We start from the raw sequence: 16,711 nt of genomic DNA, 5'->3' as shown, positions 1-16,711 counted from the left end.
CTATTGGATGTTAAGCTAAGTTATTAGACTTTGATGGGTCATTTGGATTAGTGGGTATTGATCTGGTAGGACCACCTACCCTAAGTATGGTAGGTTAAAAGTGCTAAACCAAAAGAAGGAACATTAATATACTTTGGGAAATTATTTCCTTGCCTATTTGGTCTAACTTTTGTTCACTCAATCCATTGATCATTTAACGTAGTATTATTTTATAAGCTTAGTTAATTTTCCGCCCCCCTTACTTTATCTTATTTTATTTTATTTGTTTGATTCCATCCACTTGCATTTGCCTGTCCACATCTACAATTGTTAATATTTCATGCGAAAGAAAGAAAACTTAATGCGGACTCCTTTCCCTAGAAAAGTTGACACAAAAAGAAAGTATGAGACAGAAAATTTCATAACATTTATGCTCACAAACTCGTTTTCCATGCCTAATGATAATAGTTTTGAATCGAACAGAAACGATACTTATATATGATTAAATTATCGAACATAAATTATGTAATAATTATCGAGACGTAAAAACTTATGACTTAAATTAAATTTATTTCTTCCTTCCTAAACATAAAGATTTGTAATCAATAGGGAGATGAATAAATCAATATTGTAACCAACGGAAGTGACCACTTTGAATGGAAATTTGGTGTCACCCTCGACGCTTTGCTTGAAGGAAACAACTTGGCTTTGCCTTTTCATGGGTGGAAACAACAATTTGATTCTGGGATTATGATCCACTTGATTTCATCAAAAGTCCACATCGGGTCCCACAATTCTTCCGATGGTCCCTACTTCAACCAAGAACTCAGGATATGGGCAACGTGTGATGACCTGGCAGGCTCATCCAATTGAGTGAGCCACGAACTTAACAATTCCACTTGCCTAACCATAGGATCATCATCCAACGGAAGTTTATCGGACCGATGATGACGTGTCGCATTATAATCCTCTAATCAAGGTTGGAACCGGTAGATCATTTGTTTTGACCTCCGAAAGAGGTCTTTGTTTTGGGCTGCGGGAGAGGTTAAAACGTGTGGTTTTAAACTTCGAGGGGACATAAATGGGCCCAACCCGACCCAGTTTGGGGAGGATAGGGCCCCATCCGTTTCCTGTATGTGCACGTAAGAATTCACTAACAGGATATAAAGCCCACTAATGTGGACGCTGTTAAAGACATAAATATAAGTTAAAATATTTGTCTTAGCTAAGAAAAAATGCCATTAATCTGCCAAATTCCACCGTCCTTATAAATTATGTAAAGCATGACCAAAAATGAGAAAAGTGTTTATCACACAATAACTCGTTTATTGAATTTTGCATATTTAATTCGGCGTTAACAATATAATAATATGATTATGAACAATTTAATAATAATAATAATATTATTATTATTACTAACTGATGGGTTCAAGATACTTGATTTGGACTTTACACAACCACCAAATTTTAATCTTAAAAAATTGAGTGGTATCTTTTTGAAACCCCTTTTCTTTATGTCTTGTAATTTGACTGCTGGACAAGGTTACATGAACCTCCTAACCACTTACGGAACTACTTTATTTCCTTTCATTTAATGGGCTGCTCTTGGTTGGGAAATTACAAAATAATCAAAGCTCCGATCAAAAGACTTTAACAACCGAAGCCAGCTTTCTTCGAAATTAAAATCTTTTACTGTGACCTTTCTGTCATGAAGATGATGCCGTATGCTCAACTAACATTTTACCTTTTTGATTCGGAAAGAAGATTCATGACTTTCCGATTACTTGGTGTAAGCAAATCTAATCTGAAGATGGTTCAAAATTCTACATGATTAATTGAGGTAAGAGTACAAATGTGCAAGATATGATGATATTCCATGTCAGTAAGGTAAGCAATAAGTTTTTTGGGGAGAATCACTTTTATCAAGCACTGAATTGGGCAAAGTATCTTAGCATAATTAAAAGTGCCCTATCTTTAATTTATAACTGCTATATTTTTTCAAAAAAATAATGAAGTAGGGTTCTTCTCCTTGGTAAGTCATGTATCAAGCTTTTCTTTTCCTTTTTCCCCCCTACAAAAATGAATCAAAATTCCATGGCTAGGGTTAAAAAAAATATTTATTTAATTTATCAATTTTGTCCCATTCTGTATTACATAAACTAATTTAATAATTTGATACATAATTTTAAATTTTTTAAGTGCTTTTTCACTTTTTGATATGTCATTCGATAAACATGAATAATAAGACTCGAACTTTTATTTCGTATATTGCACGTTTTACATCAAACCAAATACGTCAAAATTCAATCCCTATCAATTATGATTGAGTTTATGATAATATGACACTGGATTACCAAATTAAAGTCAATTAAGATAATATATTTAAACTATAATTGCCATTAAACTTTCAAGGAGAAAAAAGAAAACGTATTGATTAAACAAATATGTTTTCAAGTGAACAAAATCTATTCTTACCCCCAAATTTCTTTGTGACAGGTGGCAACACTCCTTCCCAATAGGCAAATATCATATAATACTAATAATAATAAAAAGAATAATTGTTTAATGAATTGAATTTTGAGATCCGTAGAATTTTCAAACATATTGTTGATAATGACTTGGGAATTAAATTAGTAGGGTTGTTGAAAGAGCTAAGGAAAGTTGGGTGCTGAAATCATGCATGATGGATAGTCTATTTGGATTAAGTTCATCAAAGTTCAAATGCATGGACTTAATTCATTTCTATTTTATTTGCCTTCAAACTTAAAACTTATAGGATTGTCAAAGCCCATTCATCACCTAATTTTTGGATCTTATATCAACCACCATAACAACTATTAATTTTATTTCTTAAACAAATATATATATATATATATATACGTCCGATTAATCAAGCACCAATTATAACATATACCTATTATTACTAATAAGTTCTCACAAAAAAAAAAAGAAAATTGGAGTACAATCGTTGGGACTGCATCTATTTGCTTGATTTTGAAGCCACGATTTGTTTAGAACAGCTGTTTCTTTTCAGTTGGCAGCCTCATCACTTCTGAGTTCCCACTCGAACTATGAAGTTATGTAATTAGTTTATAAACTAATGAAATAATTATTAAGACAACAACAGCTATATCATTCAATTGCCTTGTCTGAAACGTGCCCCTGTTGAGTACTTATTTATAGGCCTAACATGCAATTTTTGAGACTTCCGTTATAAGATAACGCAAGACTCTTTTTAATTTTTGTTTTATGGAAAATAAAAGGAAATGGATCCATCATTTTCTTTTTTGGCTGCTTGTTCTGGCCTTCGGCTCTTCAGGAGCAAGTGTGGAAAGTTTGGAGTATAAGAAGAAAATAAAGCAGTAACACGTCATAGGGTAGTACCCTTTTTACGGACGCGGCAGCTTGACCTTTTTTAGTGAAGTAGTTGGTTGCCGAGGATATTACTATTAGTAGTAGTAGTTAGCAGTTATCAGTCTTAGCAGGAAATTTAAAACTGGCCACACAAGTCCAAAATTGGCGACAAATTAAAGGTTAAGCTCATTCTACGGGTGCGCTCACGGACCGGGTTATTTGCACTGACCGGTTAGCCTAATTCGGTTCAATATATTTTATTCAGTTTACAATTTAAAATATTAAAAACATATTTGAATTGGGTGAATTGAGATCAAGCTTAGGTGTCAGAGATGTTATCCGAGCTTGACTCGATTTATGGGTGTTATCCACAAACACTTATAGATTATTTGAGGTTTTTTTTTTAAATATAAATGTTCATGTTAAGATAATTATATAAATTATTTAATTAGAATTATCATGCAATATTATTATTTAATTAGATTGCAATATCTTGTTAGAGTTATATTATAATATCATTGGCTAGTTATAGGTAACAGATCAAGATTAGTCTTATATATATTATTTATCTATGTAATGTATATAATTAAGATTCTTGATAATTTATACAATTTTATATTATGCAAAGATTTTATTATTTTCTAACAATCCAAACAAACGATTTTATTAATTAAATATATCTAAAATTTATTTTTTTATTTGGTAATTTAAACTTATTTAATTTTTTATTACCATTTATTGAAAAGAAAAATAGATTAGGAATACTTAAAGTTTAAATGGTATAAAGTACAGTATTATTCATTAAATTAATACGAAATATTAAAGAGTTTATTCACCGAGACTGAAATTGCACTCTCATTCACATTTATCGTGAAGCCAATCAGTGTGTCGATTGGATGACCACTCATTATAAATACCTCTTTTTAGAGTTACATATCATTGAATTTTCACCAAAATAAATTCTTACTTATATTTTAATAGACAATTTGAGAGTTTGTTCGTCTAGAATAATGTAATTTTTTATTTTTTTTCAAATATATATAAAAAAATACAATTATATAATATAAATAATAAAAGAAAATGATTGAATGACTAATTCATCACAACGAACTTTCACAAATTTTGGCAAAAAAAAAAAAAAAACTTTCCATGATTGAGCAACGTCGTGCAATTGAAACAAACATCTTGTTTACCATAAGGTAGTTTTCCTTGTTTAATTAATAAGGGTGGGATAAGAGATTTGCAAATAAAACATTTGTTTCCCTTAACCGTCCCAACCATAATCATAAAACTCGATACAAGTAGGGAAAGTTTCCTTTGATTGAATGAAAAGGGAAACACAAAGGCATCATATGCTTTGAAGAAAGACAATTGATACCCTTTGCTTGATCAATTCTTCACGAAAAAGAAGAAATATTAGTAAACAAATATTGAGTGGATATAAATAAATGTACACTCTCCGTATTGGGATTGGGAGAATCTTTCTTCGAGTAAGAAGAGTAACAAGATACTACGGTGAAAGCGTCACCGTTTGGTCCTGTTTTCACACATCCAAAACTTTCATTCATTTAATAAGAAAATTAATTTGTCTTAAATGCTTCTCACTTAAATGCTGCTTACTTGTAAATAAGGTTGAAAAAGAATAAAAGTGAAACAATTGGAAGAGGCTAAGTTTCCTGTCAGAGAGGGTGAGCCCCCACAAAAGGCAAACTGTGGGGTCACTTTGCTTCACTCCTCTAAATATTTATAAGGCAGTTGCAGGGGGGGCTTTGCACTCATTTATTCAGGACAAACTCAAAACACCAAAACCAGAAGCTCTTTGTCAAATCAAATCCACTATCTCTTAAACACTCTGCCAACCCTCCCTCCCTCCTTTTGGTTCTCAAAAGAATCAAAAAGGACAAACAAAAGAGAGAAATTTAAGAAAAAAAAAACAAATCCATTTCTCTTTCTCTTTTCCCTTCTTTGAATAATTTATAGAAGAAGAAGAAGATATACAAAGACAAACAAAAGCTCATTGCTTTTGTTCAAGTGCCCATAATGTGGAACAGAGACATGTTGTCAAGGGTCACCGTGTTCATGTTATGGCTATTGTTTTCTTCTTGGGTTTTTTCAGTTTCAGCTACTGTTTCTTATGACAGTAAAGCTATCATCATTAATGGCAGGAGAAGGATTCTTCTTTCTGGCTCCATTCATTACCCCAGAAGCACTCCGCAGGTATTGATAAACCCAATGTAGCTCCTTGATTTCTCTTGTTTCTTTATTCTTTATTGCCTTTCTCAGAACATGGCTGTTTCTCGGTTTTCCCAGCTTTCAAGGTTCAAAGCTCATTTTTTAAAAATTAAATTTACCATTTTTTTGGGTATGCAGATGTGGCCTGATCTTATAGCAAAGGCTAAAGAAGGAGGCTTGGATGTTATACAAACTTATGTTTTCTGGAACGGACACGAGCCTTCTCCTGGAAAAGTAATGCACGTGCATTCAATTTTATTTATAAAGTTCAAAATTTTTTCTATATGAGTTTAAAAATTTTATTGCCTATTGTTTACTGATTCATTTGTTTCTTTTGCAGTATTATTTTGACGATAGGTATGATCTGGTTCGATTTATTAAGCTGGTGCAACAGGCTGGACTTTATGTTCATCTCCGGATTGGTCCCTATGTTTGTGCTGAATGGAACTTTGGGTAATATATTGAATACATTAGCCAATTAATATCCTTTTATCAATCACCATAGAGAAAAAAATTGTGAGTCTATTTCTAATTTTATGCAGATTTTCTGATATGCTCTGTATTTTGCTCTGTTTCTGTTTCAGGGGATTTCCTGTGTGGCTGAAATATGTCCCCGGCATTGTTTTCAGGACAGACAATGGACCTTTCAAGGTTGAGAACTTCGACTATTTGATTATATCGAATTGCCCTTTAGTTTGTTTTTTTTCTTTGCTAAATTTGATGTATTGGTTTTATTAATCAAATGATTTGACTTGTAATTGACTATAATGTAGGCTGCAATGCAAAAATTCACAGAGAAGATAGTCAGCATGATGAAAGCAGAAAAGCTGTTTCAGACTCAAGGAGGTCCAATAATTATGTCTCAGGTTTGGAAAGTCATCCTTCTAGATATCGGTTATGGGTTTTTTTCAATAGTCATTTCACTGACTTTAATTATCATTTTTCTTCAATATTGACTCAGTACTCATCAAAATTGAGTAATCAAACTTTCTCTTTCTCAATGAATTTTATAATGACAGATTGAAAATGAATTTGGTCCTGTTGAATGGGAAATTGGTGCTCCAGGTAAAGCTTACACCAAATGGGCTGCACAAATGGCAGTGGGACTTGGCACTGGAGTCCCATGGATTATGTGCAAGCAAGATGATGCTCCTGACCCTGTGGTAAGATTTCCTGCCTTATGTTTCTTTTTTAATTTTTAGTATCAAAAGCTTTCGCTATTGCTTTTGTTATTGTCATTGTCCTTTAAAGATTTGTTGGTGTTGCCTTTGATTTAGTGCTCCTCCTTTCTTGGTGGGGTTTTTAACAGTGTTTTTTGTCCAGCTAAGGTGGCCTTAAATTTTAGAACCTTATCTCACACGGTTTTGGGTTTGGTTGCTCTTTACTTATTTCCAACTTCACGGGCTCCAAGTCTCCAATCCTTTTCTCAATGCTTTTGTCTTTTCTGAAATTCTTTTGGTTTCTGAGTTTCATAATGATGGAAATAATAAGAGTGTTTCCTCGTGACATGATATGATCAAAGCCACCTTGGTCTCAAGTGAGAAGATTCAGTTAAAAAGGAAGTTTCTACTGGTTATCTTAGCGGGAAATTTTATCTGGGTTAATTCTACTAGTAACTGTAGAATTACTCGTAATCACATACGCTTGCTGTTGGAGAAAGCTTTCAGATATCTCTTTGTCTCTCCGTCTCTTTCTCTGTCTGTCTCTTACTCCCTTTGTACCGTGACAGATAAACACCTGCAATGGATTCTACTGTGAAAATTTTACTCCCAACGCGAAATACAAACCAAAGATGTGGACAGAGAACTGGACTGGCTGGTAAGTCACACAAATTTTGGCTGTATTGCCTAATCTTTTTTTGCTACTGTTTAATTTTCTTGTCTTATATTTATTTGTACAAAAGGGGAGAAAATGCTTTTTATATTAAATCCAATAACTATCATTCCTCTTGCTTCTATCAAAGTTCTTCCCTTAGACTAATTCTATTTTGGCCTTTGTTTTGTTTAATCCCAAGGTTTACAGAGTTTGGTGGTGCTGTCCCTACCAGACCTGCAGAAGACATAGCATTTTCAGTTGCACGATTCATTCAGAATGGTGGTTCATTTGTTAATTATTATATGGTATATTAAATTCCGCTGTCTCTCTTTTCCTTGTAAATTGTATTCACCTAATGTATGATTATATACAGTGAAGGATCCCTAGCCTTGTTTTTAACCTTTTCCATTCTTTTTGCTTCAGTACCATGGAGGAACCAATTTTGGGCGGACAGCTGGTGGTCCCTTCATTGCTACCAGCTATGACTATGATGCTCCTATTGATGAATATGGTATGTACATATCAACAGCAGTCTGAACTACGCTGCGCTGATTTTATTTACCTGCTTCTTGATGAGCATTAAAGATTCCAACTAGTTAATTTGGGAGCACCGTTTGTGTTTATGTGTGACCAATGAATACATATTATTTCTCACACACGAAGGATGAGGAATACTCAATTTGCTAAATCTAATGTGGAAGAGCTAGAAAGATTTCTGAATAAAATGAAACCTATACAACAACTAGGTGCTTGAAAATAAGCCCCAAAAGATTAATTCTTCTGGCTTCTGAATGGCTTTTTGATCTTATACCAGGGCTACCAAGGGAACCAAAATGGGGACATCTGAGAGATTTGCATAAAGCCATCAAATTAAGTGAACCAGCTTTAGTTTCTGCAGATCCTACCGTGACTTCACTTGGAAGTAATCAGGAGGTAAGTTTTTTCTCTAGCTGGAAGAAATAAAGAAAATTACACATAGAGACTCGCCCCACCGTTTTAATTTTGGAATTTGCTCTTCTCATAATTGTTAATTGTTTTTATTCCCAGGCTCACGTATTCAAGGCAAAGTCTGGTGCATGTGCTGCATTCCTTGCAAACTATGACACAAAATACTCTGTAAAAGTAACTTTCGGAAATGTGCAATATGACTTACCAGCTTGGTCCATCAGCATCCTTCCCGACTGTAAAACTGCTGTTTTCAACACTGCCAGGGTAAGGAAAAGGGTTAATTCTGTTTCAGTACATTAGTCTACTTTATCTCCGTACTATTCTTGTACATATCACTTCTATATGAATAAGCACTATAATTTCTTTCTGCAAAATGGGGGAAAAAACTTAGTTAAATGATTACAACAGAGACAATAGGGCCTTATATAGTCTTAATACATGAAATTCAAGCTTTTATTCTGTTTTATACATCAAAGCTGAGTTTTCTTTCTGTCCCATCTGTATGAAGAGCTATTTAATGTAAAATTAACATCTGATCGTAATCGTTGAACAGCTTGGTGCCCAAAGCTCACAAAAGAAGATGGAAACTGTAAACAGCGCATTCTCTTGGCAATCATATAATGAAGAAAGCCCCTCTGCTGATGATCAGGATGCAACTGTAAAAGACGGGCTCTTGGAACAGATATATGTCACCAGAGATGCTTCAGATTATTTGTGGTACATGACAGAGTAAGTAATCTTGACTAATGATGATCTAAACATTATAACACATATTCTTGTACCTCTGTAAACTTATACAATTTCCTTACACCATTTTATTACATGCTCTTTTTCAATCAGTGTACAAATAGATCCTAATGAAGGATTTTTGACAAGTGGACAAGATCCTTCTCTGACCATTTGGTCAGCAGGTCATGCTTTGCATGTTTTCATTAATGGTCAATTATCCGGTAAAACCAATGCTCTGGCACTTTTCATTCATTCATTCTTCTGTGAGATAAGCTAAAGTTTTGAATGAACATCAATATTTACCCTATTCTCATTTCAGGGACTGCGTATGGGGAATTGGACAATCCAAAATTAACATTCAGCAAAAATGTCAAACTACGAGCTGGGATTAACAAGATTTCTTTATTAAGCATTGCAGTGGGACTTCCAGTTAGTTCCCTCACCTTTCTGATGTGGCTATAATTTTTCTTAACTTTGATTTTAGTGGTGAATATGGCAATTCTAATTATCCTATTATCAAATTTCAAATGTTTCAGAATGTTGGCGTTCATTTTGAGACATGGAATGCTGGGGTTCTAGGTCCTGTTACATTGAAGGGTCTCAATGAGGGGTCAAGAGACTTATCTAAGCAGAAATGGTCTTACAAGGTTTGTTGACTAGTGATTCCTGGCTGAAAAATTCAGGGATGGAACATAAATTTATTAAAATTCATTTGAACAAAAAAACTAATAGTTTTATCTAGACGAGCCATAAAAAAAACTCTTGGAATGATCTGGGAAATAAATTTTAGGAAAAACTTAATACTTGCTGTAATGTACCTCTTGATTTGTGGGAACATTTTTGGATACTGTTAAAGAATTCATAGCATTTTTAAATATTTATGAATTTTTGAAAAAGTTTTCAAAAATTAATGTCTGGAGATCTTGTCAGGAAACTGACCCAAGTCCTCAAATTACCTTTATTACGGAGAGTTTTTGCATTTACTAGCATGTAGATATACTAATACACTATGGTGACATGATCCTGAGCAGATTGGTCTAAAAGGGGAGGCCTTAAGCCTTCATACCGTTACTGGAAGCTCCTCTGTTGAATGGGTCAAAGGATCGCTATTGGTAAAGAAACAACCTATGACTTGGTACAAGGTCAGTAAGTTTCCTTGTTGATTAAACATATTCCATACTTGAAAAGATAGAACCAGATTTAAAGATTTAATATTTGTTGTTTGCAGACAACTTTTAATGCACCGGGTGGCAATGAACCATTGGCTTTAGATATGAGTAGCATGGGAAAAGGGCAAATATGGATAAATGGCCAGAGCATTGGACGCCACTGGCCTGGATATATAGCACGTGGTGCGTGTGGTGCTTGTGATTATGCTGGAACTTATAGTGATAAGAAATGCCGAACTAATTGTGGAGAGCCGTCTCAAAGATGGTGGGAACCTATTCTGCTTCTGTTATCATTTGTTGATCTAATTCAAATATTCATAGAAGAGTTTTTACTTTCAGGTACCATGTTCCACGCTCATGGCTGAACCCAAGTGGAAACCTCATGGTTGTGTTTGAAGAATGGGGTGGTGATCCATCTGGAATTTCTTTGGTCAAAAGAACAACCGGAAGTGTTTGTGCTGATATTTTTGAAGCGCAACCAACAATGAAGAATTGGGGAATGCTAGCTTCTGGCAAAATCAATCGACCCAAAGCCCATTTGTGGTGTCCTCCTGGGCAGAAAATTTCTGAAATAAAGTTTGCTAGTTATGGAATGCCCGAGGGGACTTGTGGAAGCTTTAGTGAGGGAAGCTGCCATGCCCACAGGTCATATGATGCGTTTCAAAAGGTATGCCCAAAACTCTAACATCTCTCTCTGTCTGTCTGTCTGTCTCTAGCTTTATATGGAACTGTTTGACCTGACGTCAAATCCCACTGGACGGTGTTGTTCAGAAGAATAAGGGTACTCTTGCTTCGTTTCTCCTCTTAATAAAAAAGGATTGTATACACCTCTTATACTTCAAATATTTCTTTGATTTTGGTTCTCAATTTAAGAAATGGCCAACATCAGACTTAATAAATTTTCTTAGGTTGAGGCATGCTAGAAATAGAATTTAAATTATCAGTTTAGATACTTCCCTGGGTGGCCTGTAGTGTAGGAACCTTGGTGCTCCTACCTATTATGTTGTAAGAAATTTAACATTCTCTATTTGAAGGATTTATTTTACCAAGTTTCATGGAATTTTCGAGATTTCTCATGAATAAATCATTTTAATTAATCTTTTCTTCTGTCATGCATAATCTGCTTGCACTGCATAAATTGTTGAAGCTGTGAACCTGATCTTTTAGTAGAGCTATATTTTTGTGCCACAGACTTGAAGCTCAAAAAATGAGTTTGCCCCATGGCAGCTGTGATTGCAGTACCTTCTTAGTTCTGGATATTGAATTTTTATCAGTTTTCCCTGTAATTTATAATTAACAAGGGAGTCTTTTTCAGAATTGCATTGGAAAACAATCATGTTCGGTAACTGTGGCTCCAGAAGTTTTTGGAGGAGATCCATGTCCAGATAGCATGAAGAAGCTCTCAGTTGAAGCTGCCTGCAACTGAAGACTAAAGAGAAAGAACTGTGGTAAACCAAAAAAATTGAAGGCCAGACTAGTTCATATTCAGTACGTAGATACTCCCTCACAGCCTCTGTGAGTTTTAAAGGTAGTTCAAGCTTACACATCCTATACTGCAAAGATGATATGGATTTGACTCTGCTAGAAAACAATAAAGAAGAGAGTGAACACAGCACACTCTGTTTGGCCAATGCCAAATATTGTTTGTGAAATGGTAGAAAGGATGCTTTGTGTACATAGAGAAGCTATTATTTGTCTGATAAAGCTTCATACATAATACTTAGGATCACTTTCTAAAATCTAGGATTACTCTAGCTTGCTGGAATCAATTTATGCCTGTAAGGCTCAAGTGGAAAGCAATTTCATTGCTTCTCTTTGTAAAAATAAACGGGAAAGTAATAAATCCAAGTATTTCAAAAGCAATTTGAGTTTAAACTCCATCGTAGAAGATGTTACTGTCTTCTTCTTTAATTCATCATGTTGTAGCATCATCATTGATCTATCAACTAGACGCAATGATGTTTGGGTGGATTACTGAGTTGCTGCAAGAAGGCTATGCCATATTCACAACTATGTAAAAGAAAACACAATCCAATCGTTTGTTTACAATTTCTTTTCACAACATTGATAAATCTCTCCCCTTGTACACCAGAATGATGGTAAAACTCAAGCTGACAGAAGAGCTTCCCCTTAAAATGAAAAGATGGAAATGGGAGGGAAGAAGGTGTAAGGGGGCAAGAACAATATGTCAGTTCTCCTTTACAAAATCTCCTCATAATGAAGATAATTTCTGACTCAAGTCATTGATGACATCATCTATATCATTCTGAACTTGTAACGTTTCTTGCCCTTGATGCCTCCATCGCCCCAATCTACTACGTAGATCCCTTAACGTCAAAACTTCATCTTTGTCAATGTTGAGCTGGCTTAGCCTCTTGATGCACTTCATCAAATACTTACCAGCCTTTACTTTCACCTGGTAAATATATTCTAACTCACTATCTTCAGTATCGAACAATGAAGCAGATATACTATCTACAGCATCTGTCAAAGTAAAAACAAGACAGGCACCAGCTAAAACATCTCTTTTACTACATTTGCCCATCCATATAGTTAAGTCCTGCCTTTCAGACTTCTGTTTTACGTGTCTTAATCCAGATGTCACAGTTTCCCTTGGCCGAAGTATATTACCAGTTGCTGCATAGTGCAGCAGCAGTGCACATGCATCCTCGGTTATACAATTGGGGCACCCAATCAAGATGCCTAAAGGGATTCTCCTCAAAAGCACATTTTGCTGTGTGCTACCATGGGATGCATTTGAATCAGCAGATGCAGAACTGTTGACAGTTTTATTAGCATACTGAAGGTATATGTTTTCAATTTCATTGAGCCAGATTCCCATCTTTTGACAATCATACTCGTTTGCCAGAGAATAATGCTCCCTTTTATCATAAAGTTTTGGTTTCTTACATTTCTTCTTGCAGGCAGCTGCTTCTTTGTTGTGCATAACTGAGTCATATTGTTTCAGAGCCCAAGACTCTGATATTTTAGTCAAAAAATCAACTAGCAAATCCTGATTAGATTTACTAACGGGGCTCAGAATCCATGAAATATACCTTGCTGCAGATATAGATAACAACTCCTTATCATGTGTTTCTCCAACTTTAGATGCTGCAAATGTGCACTTTAAATGAAATTCTTTTCGGAGACTATTCTCAGGGAAAAGTAGACAAGAAGCAAAATAGAACCAATCTGGGAAGTCTACAGCCAAAGCCCTGCAAGGCAAAGATTTCATCTTAAATTTTTTAATTTTGAGTAAAGAGTGGGTTGGGGAGAGAACCCTACTTTAGCCAGGGAAAAATGTCAAGATGAAAACTCTTAGAGACGCTTGGGGGTGGGTGGAGTTTACCAGAGAGATTTGTGATCAATGCTTGTAACGTCCATTGATTTTGGCTTGACGGCTGGATGTAGTTGTTCCTTACCAAGAGAAACGAGTTCACTTGTGGCATGAACTAAATGCAGAAAATTTTCAGCAGAGAAGGTTCCAGCTAAAATCCTCAACAAATGGTTCTTGTTGGGGAAATATGCACAGGAAAATGGCAGCTTAGATCCCAATTCCATGGATATGCCCCACCATGTTGGTCTGGAAATCACATCAAGTACTGCTGACACTAATCCAACCAGAAGCTGAAGTACAGAAGCCAGACCCCTGTTTTAGAACTAAACTAATAATGAGGAAATATTCTTGTTAATTAGGTTATAATAGATGAAAACTAAAACAATATCATGATATAATGCATCTTTCTACACTATCCGTGAATCAAAATATCCATGGTTAATAGAAGCAGCAAAAGTAAAAACAACTTTAAGTGCCTTGGATTATCACAATGCCACAAATTTTATATGTATCATGATTCATGACTGTCTTAATGCTGAAAAAAAAGAAGAAGATATAAAACAAATTCAGGGAGGAATCAAAAGACTGAATAGATTGGTTCAGGAAATACCATTCTGACCATCAAAAAGCTTGAAGTAACATTGGTGGAGGATGGAATTATGCTAGTTAAGAGATTAACTTTTCTAGGACTTATTATATATTTTATGGGTTTGATTCTAATTTTTACATTTAATTAGGCCATTTTAGATTATTTAGGTTTTATTATAATTAGTATTTCACTTTTTTTCCTGGTATTAGGGCTTTAGTCTTATTTTTGGTATTTTGCATTTTAGATTTAGTTATAAATACCTAAAGTTATTTTAGTTGCAGGCAGACCTAGATTGATGAATTATTTATATTTTCTGGATATCTGAGTTTTTGATATTGATATTTGAGAATTTGGTCGAGAATTCACATTACTTCTTGAGTGTTTTGAGTTTTTGGATCACTTGTTCTACGTCAAACATATTCATGAAATAGTGCTGGCTGCAATATTTGGAAGCTATAAAATAAAACCAATATGGAGGCAGCCAATTTATGATATTCTTTTCACATCAAACAATAACTCCAATCTGCTTCTATGTTCCTCCTAAGAGAGAAAATATTACGTGCAGAAACAAAGTAAAATGAGGTTATTGAAAGTTGGCACTATAATCAATGTGGAACTGGTTAGAAAACACATTTTTTAAAAATAATGAGATGTATCTCACAAAACATATGAAAGCAATTGTCAACAAAAAATTGAAACATTTGTGAGAATAAGAAATGGGGAACTCACGTCTTGAGAAACCAGCTGTGCAATAGAGCTCTGGTCTCAATAAACATAACAGGGGAAAGCACCAAGCATATAATGATAGAGCGCCAATCTATTCTCTGGTGAAATTCCTCACTCAAACAAATGAAAGGCCTGCCTGTGGTATCTTCTAATATCTTTGAGATAGCTTGCTTTAGAATTAGTGGGTCAAGATACCAGAATAGCAACCTGCTTAAAGAACAGAATTATACCTTATAAGAAAAATAACTTACAGAACTCAAAACATTTGAGCATTATAACATGCATAACATTTCCCAACTGAAAAATAAAGTTTATTTAAATGAAAGTGAAAAAGAAAGTGAGCTTTCCTTAAAAAGGGAAAGAACAAAAACTGAACCAAATATATTGTCGGAAATGGTGAATGCTAAAATGTAAGAACACAAAAATCTATTAAAATATGTAAATCAAGCTCTTATTTTCTCCTCACTTTCCTCACTCTCTCGTCCCTGCTGTCAAATTATCTTAACATTTCCCATTTATAAGTATTCTGTTTGTTAATAAACAGCTTAATGAAAATTAAAGATGATTAACTTCTATATCGATGTGATAACAATTTTTATCCAACAAACCTCAATGGTAACTCTTCATTTTCAAGGGACAGTTCTGTGGGTAAATGACAGTGCAACTTTGAAACAGCAGCGCTTCTTCCTTCAATTGATTTTACATCAAGAATAGGTACAAATGGGTATGAATACTGATAGCGAGATGCCAAAACTGTTCCCCTTACAACAGCACGTAAAAGCAAATGAGAAAACACCCCTGCAACATAAAGAAAATACTCTTACATAGGTAATCAAATACAACATTATCATTCAAAAACTAGATAAAATATTTCAATCCCATGAACAGGCTTCTTAGTACTCCACTCCTCTCTAGTTTTAACTCAATGAAAACTCTCTCCCTTACCTGCCTTTGCAGATTTTTTTTAATTTTATTTAGTATAATTATAACAAAGGTTTAGCGTTACCAAATAAAAGAGTTGATATAACATACAATATCAAAAGATTTAAAAAAAATGTTAAAAAAGGCATAAAAAATCCACCTTTTCCCTCTAGTTGTGCATAAACATTGTTACACATTTCAACCAATTCCACGCTATTTTGACCCAAGCTCGCGCTACCTATAAGCAAAAACTCTTGGTTTTGAAGCAGAAAAACTTTGCAATTAACCGAAGAAGATAAAACGCTGACGATCGTCTTCACCAAATACTCAATCACCGAATCAAAAACCTAAGCAAAATCGTAAATTTACACAAATGGGTAATAAAAAAAAGGGGCATTATCTAGTAAAAAAACAAATTTACAACTTGGTAGAGGAATTTACCTGGGGTGCCTTGAAGCACATAAGGGAGAGAGCGGTATCCATAACCCTAACCCTAGAATCGTGGTTTTCGTTGAGGTTCAAAGATTGATTTAGCTTCGAAATTGCGAGATTGAGAGCTTCCTCTTCGTTTTCGCGTTCGCTGATCGGTAATTGAAGGTGAAAAGCGAGTCGAGCGAAGAGGTCGGTGATTGATTGTGGAGTGGCCATGATTTTCAGTGATTCAGACGGTGATGAGAGTGTGGCGGGCGGTTGATGATGATTAATATAACTGTAGAGGACGGTGGAATTTCCCGCCAGAATTAAATTTGTTTTGGGCTTCCCGTTACTTTTAATGGGCTATGGGTATGGAAGGCCCATTCTGTTGAACATAAACCAAAAAATATGGACAGATTCTGTAACTATTCTTGGTCAACTGTATCTCTCCGTAAAGAATTAGACATAGCCATTGGCAGACCCTTTCCCGTTATTGTA

General features: G+C 34.7%; 2 protein-coding genes across 3 annotated transcripts; one reads left to right on the top strand and one right to left on the bottom strand.

Moving 5' to 3' along the window:
• LOC18588401 (beta-galactosidase) lies at window positions 5,098-12,089 on the top strand. Its single transcript, XM_018127550.1, has 19 exons — window positions 5,098-5,550; window positions 5,704-5,799; window positions 5,906-6,018; window positions 6,150-6,216; window positions 6,339-6,431; window positions 6,585-6,728; window positions 7,295-7,383; window positions 7,580-7,685; window positions 7,804-7,891; window positions 8,195-8,313; window positions 8,428-8,592; window positions 8,882-9,057; window positions 9,169-9,278; window positions 9,377-9,486; window positions 9,594-9,704; window positions 10,089-10,199; window positions 10,286-10,491; window positions 10,566-10,893; window positions 11,542-12,089. The coding sequence occupies exons 1-19, from the start codon at window positions 5,374-5,376 to the stop codon at window positions 11,650-11,652; spliced, it is 2,520 nt and encodes an 839-aa protein (XP_017983039.1). The 5' UTR covers window positions 5,098-5,373; the 3' UTR covers window positions 11,653-12,089.
• Window positions 12,206-16,457, bottom strand: LOC18588400. 2 transcript variants are annotated; one of them, XM_007012781.2, is made up of 6 exons: window positions 16,241-16,457; window positions 15,960-16,146; window positions 15,487-15,676; window positions 14,882-15,085; window positions 13,576-13,875; window positions 12,206-13,441 (listed from the first exon to the last, which is right to left on the bottom strand). In XM_007012781.2, the coding sequence occupies exons 1-6, from the start codon at window positions 16,445-16,447 to the stop codon at window positions 12,439-12,441; spliced, it is 2,091 nt and encodes a 696-aa protein (XP_007012843.2). In that variant the 5' UTR covers window positions 16,448-16,457; the 3' UTR covers window positions 12,206-12,438. The 2 variants fall into 2 exon arrangements, with proteins under 2 accessions (XP_007012843.2, XP_017983040.1); XM_018127551.1 differs by having other exon boundaries at window positions 15,960-16,037; window positions 16,241-16,329.

The sequence above is a fragment of the Theobroma cacao genome, chromosome 9 (assembly GCF_000208745.1).
Source record: "Theobroma cacao cultivar B97-61/B2 chromosome 9, Criollo_cocoa_genome_V2, whole genome shotgun sequence".
Classification (NCBI taxonomy): domain Eukaryota; kingdom Viridiplantae; phylum Streptophyta; class Magnoliopsida; order Malvales; family Malvaceae; genus Theobroma; species Theobroma cacao.
This window is presented reverse-complemented; position numbering and strand designations above follow the sequence as displayed.

Excerpts from the sequence above, each read along its gene's own strand:
- LOC18588401 (XM_018127550.1), top strand. The coding sequence starts at position 5,374 with ATGTGGAACAGAGACATGTTGTCAAGGGTCACCGTGTTCATGTTATGG. Across the intron at positions 6,217-6,338 it reads CAGACAATGGACCTTTCAAG|GCTGCAATGCAAAAATTCAC; the intron begins GTTGAGAACTTC and ends ACTATAATGTAG. Across the intron at positions 9,705-10,088 it reads AGCAGAAATGGTCTTACAAG|ATTGGTCTAAAAGGGGAGGC; the intron begins GTTTGTTGACTA and ends GATCCTGAGCAG.
- LOC18588400 (XM_007012781.2), bottom strand. The coding sequence starts at position 16,447 with ATGGCCACTCCACAATCAATCACCGACCTCTTCGCTCGACTCGCTTTT. Across the intron at positions 16,147-16,240 it reads TGTGCTTCAAGGCACCCCAG|GTTTTTGATTCGGTGATTGA; the intron begins GTAAATTCCTCT and ends GATTTTGCTTAG. Across the intron at positions 13,876-14,881 it reads CACAGCTGGTTTCTCAAGAC|GGGTCTGGCTTCTGTACTTC; the intron begins GTGAGTTCCCCA and ends GTTCTAAAACAG.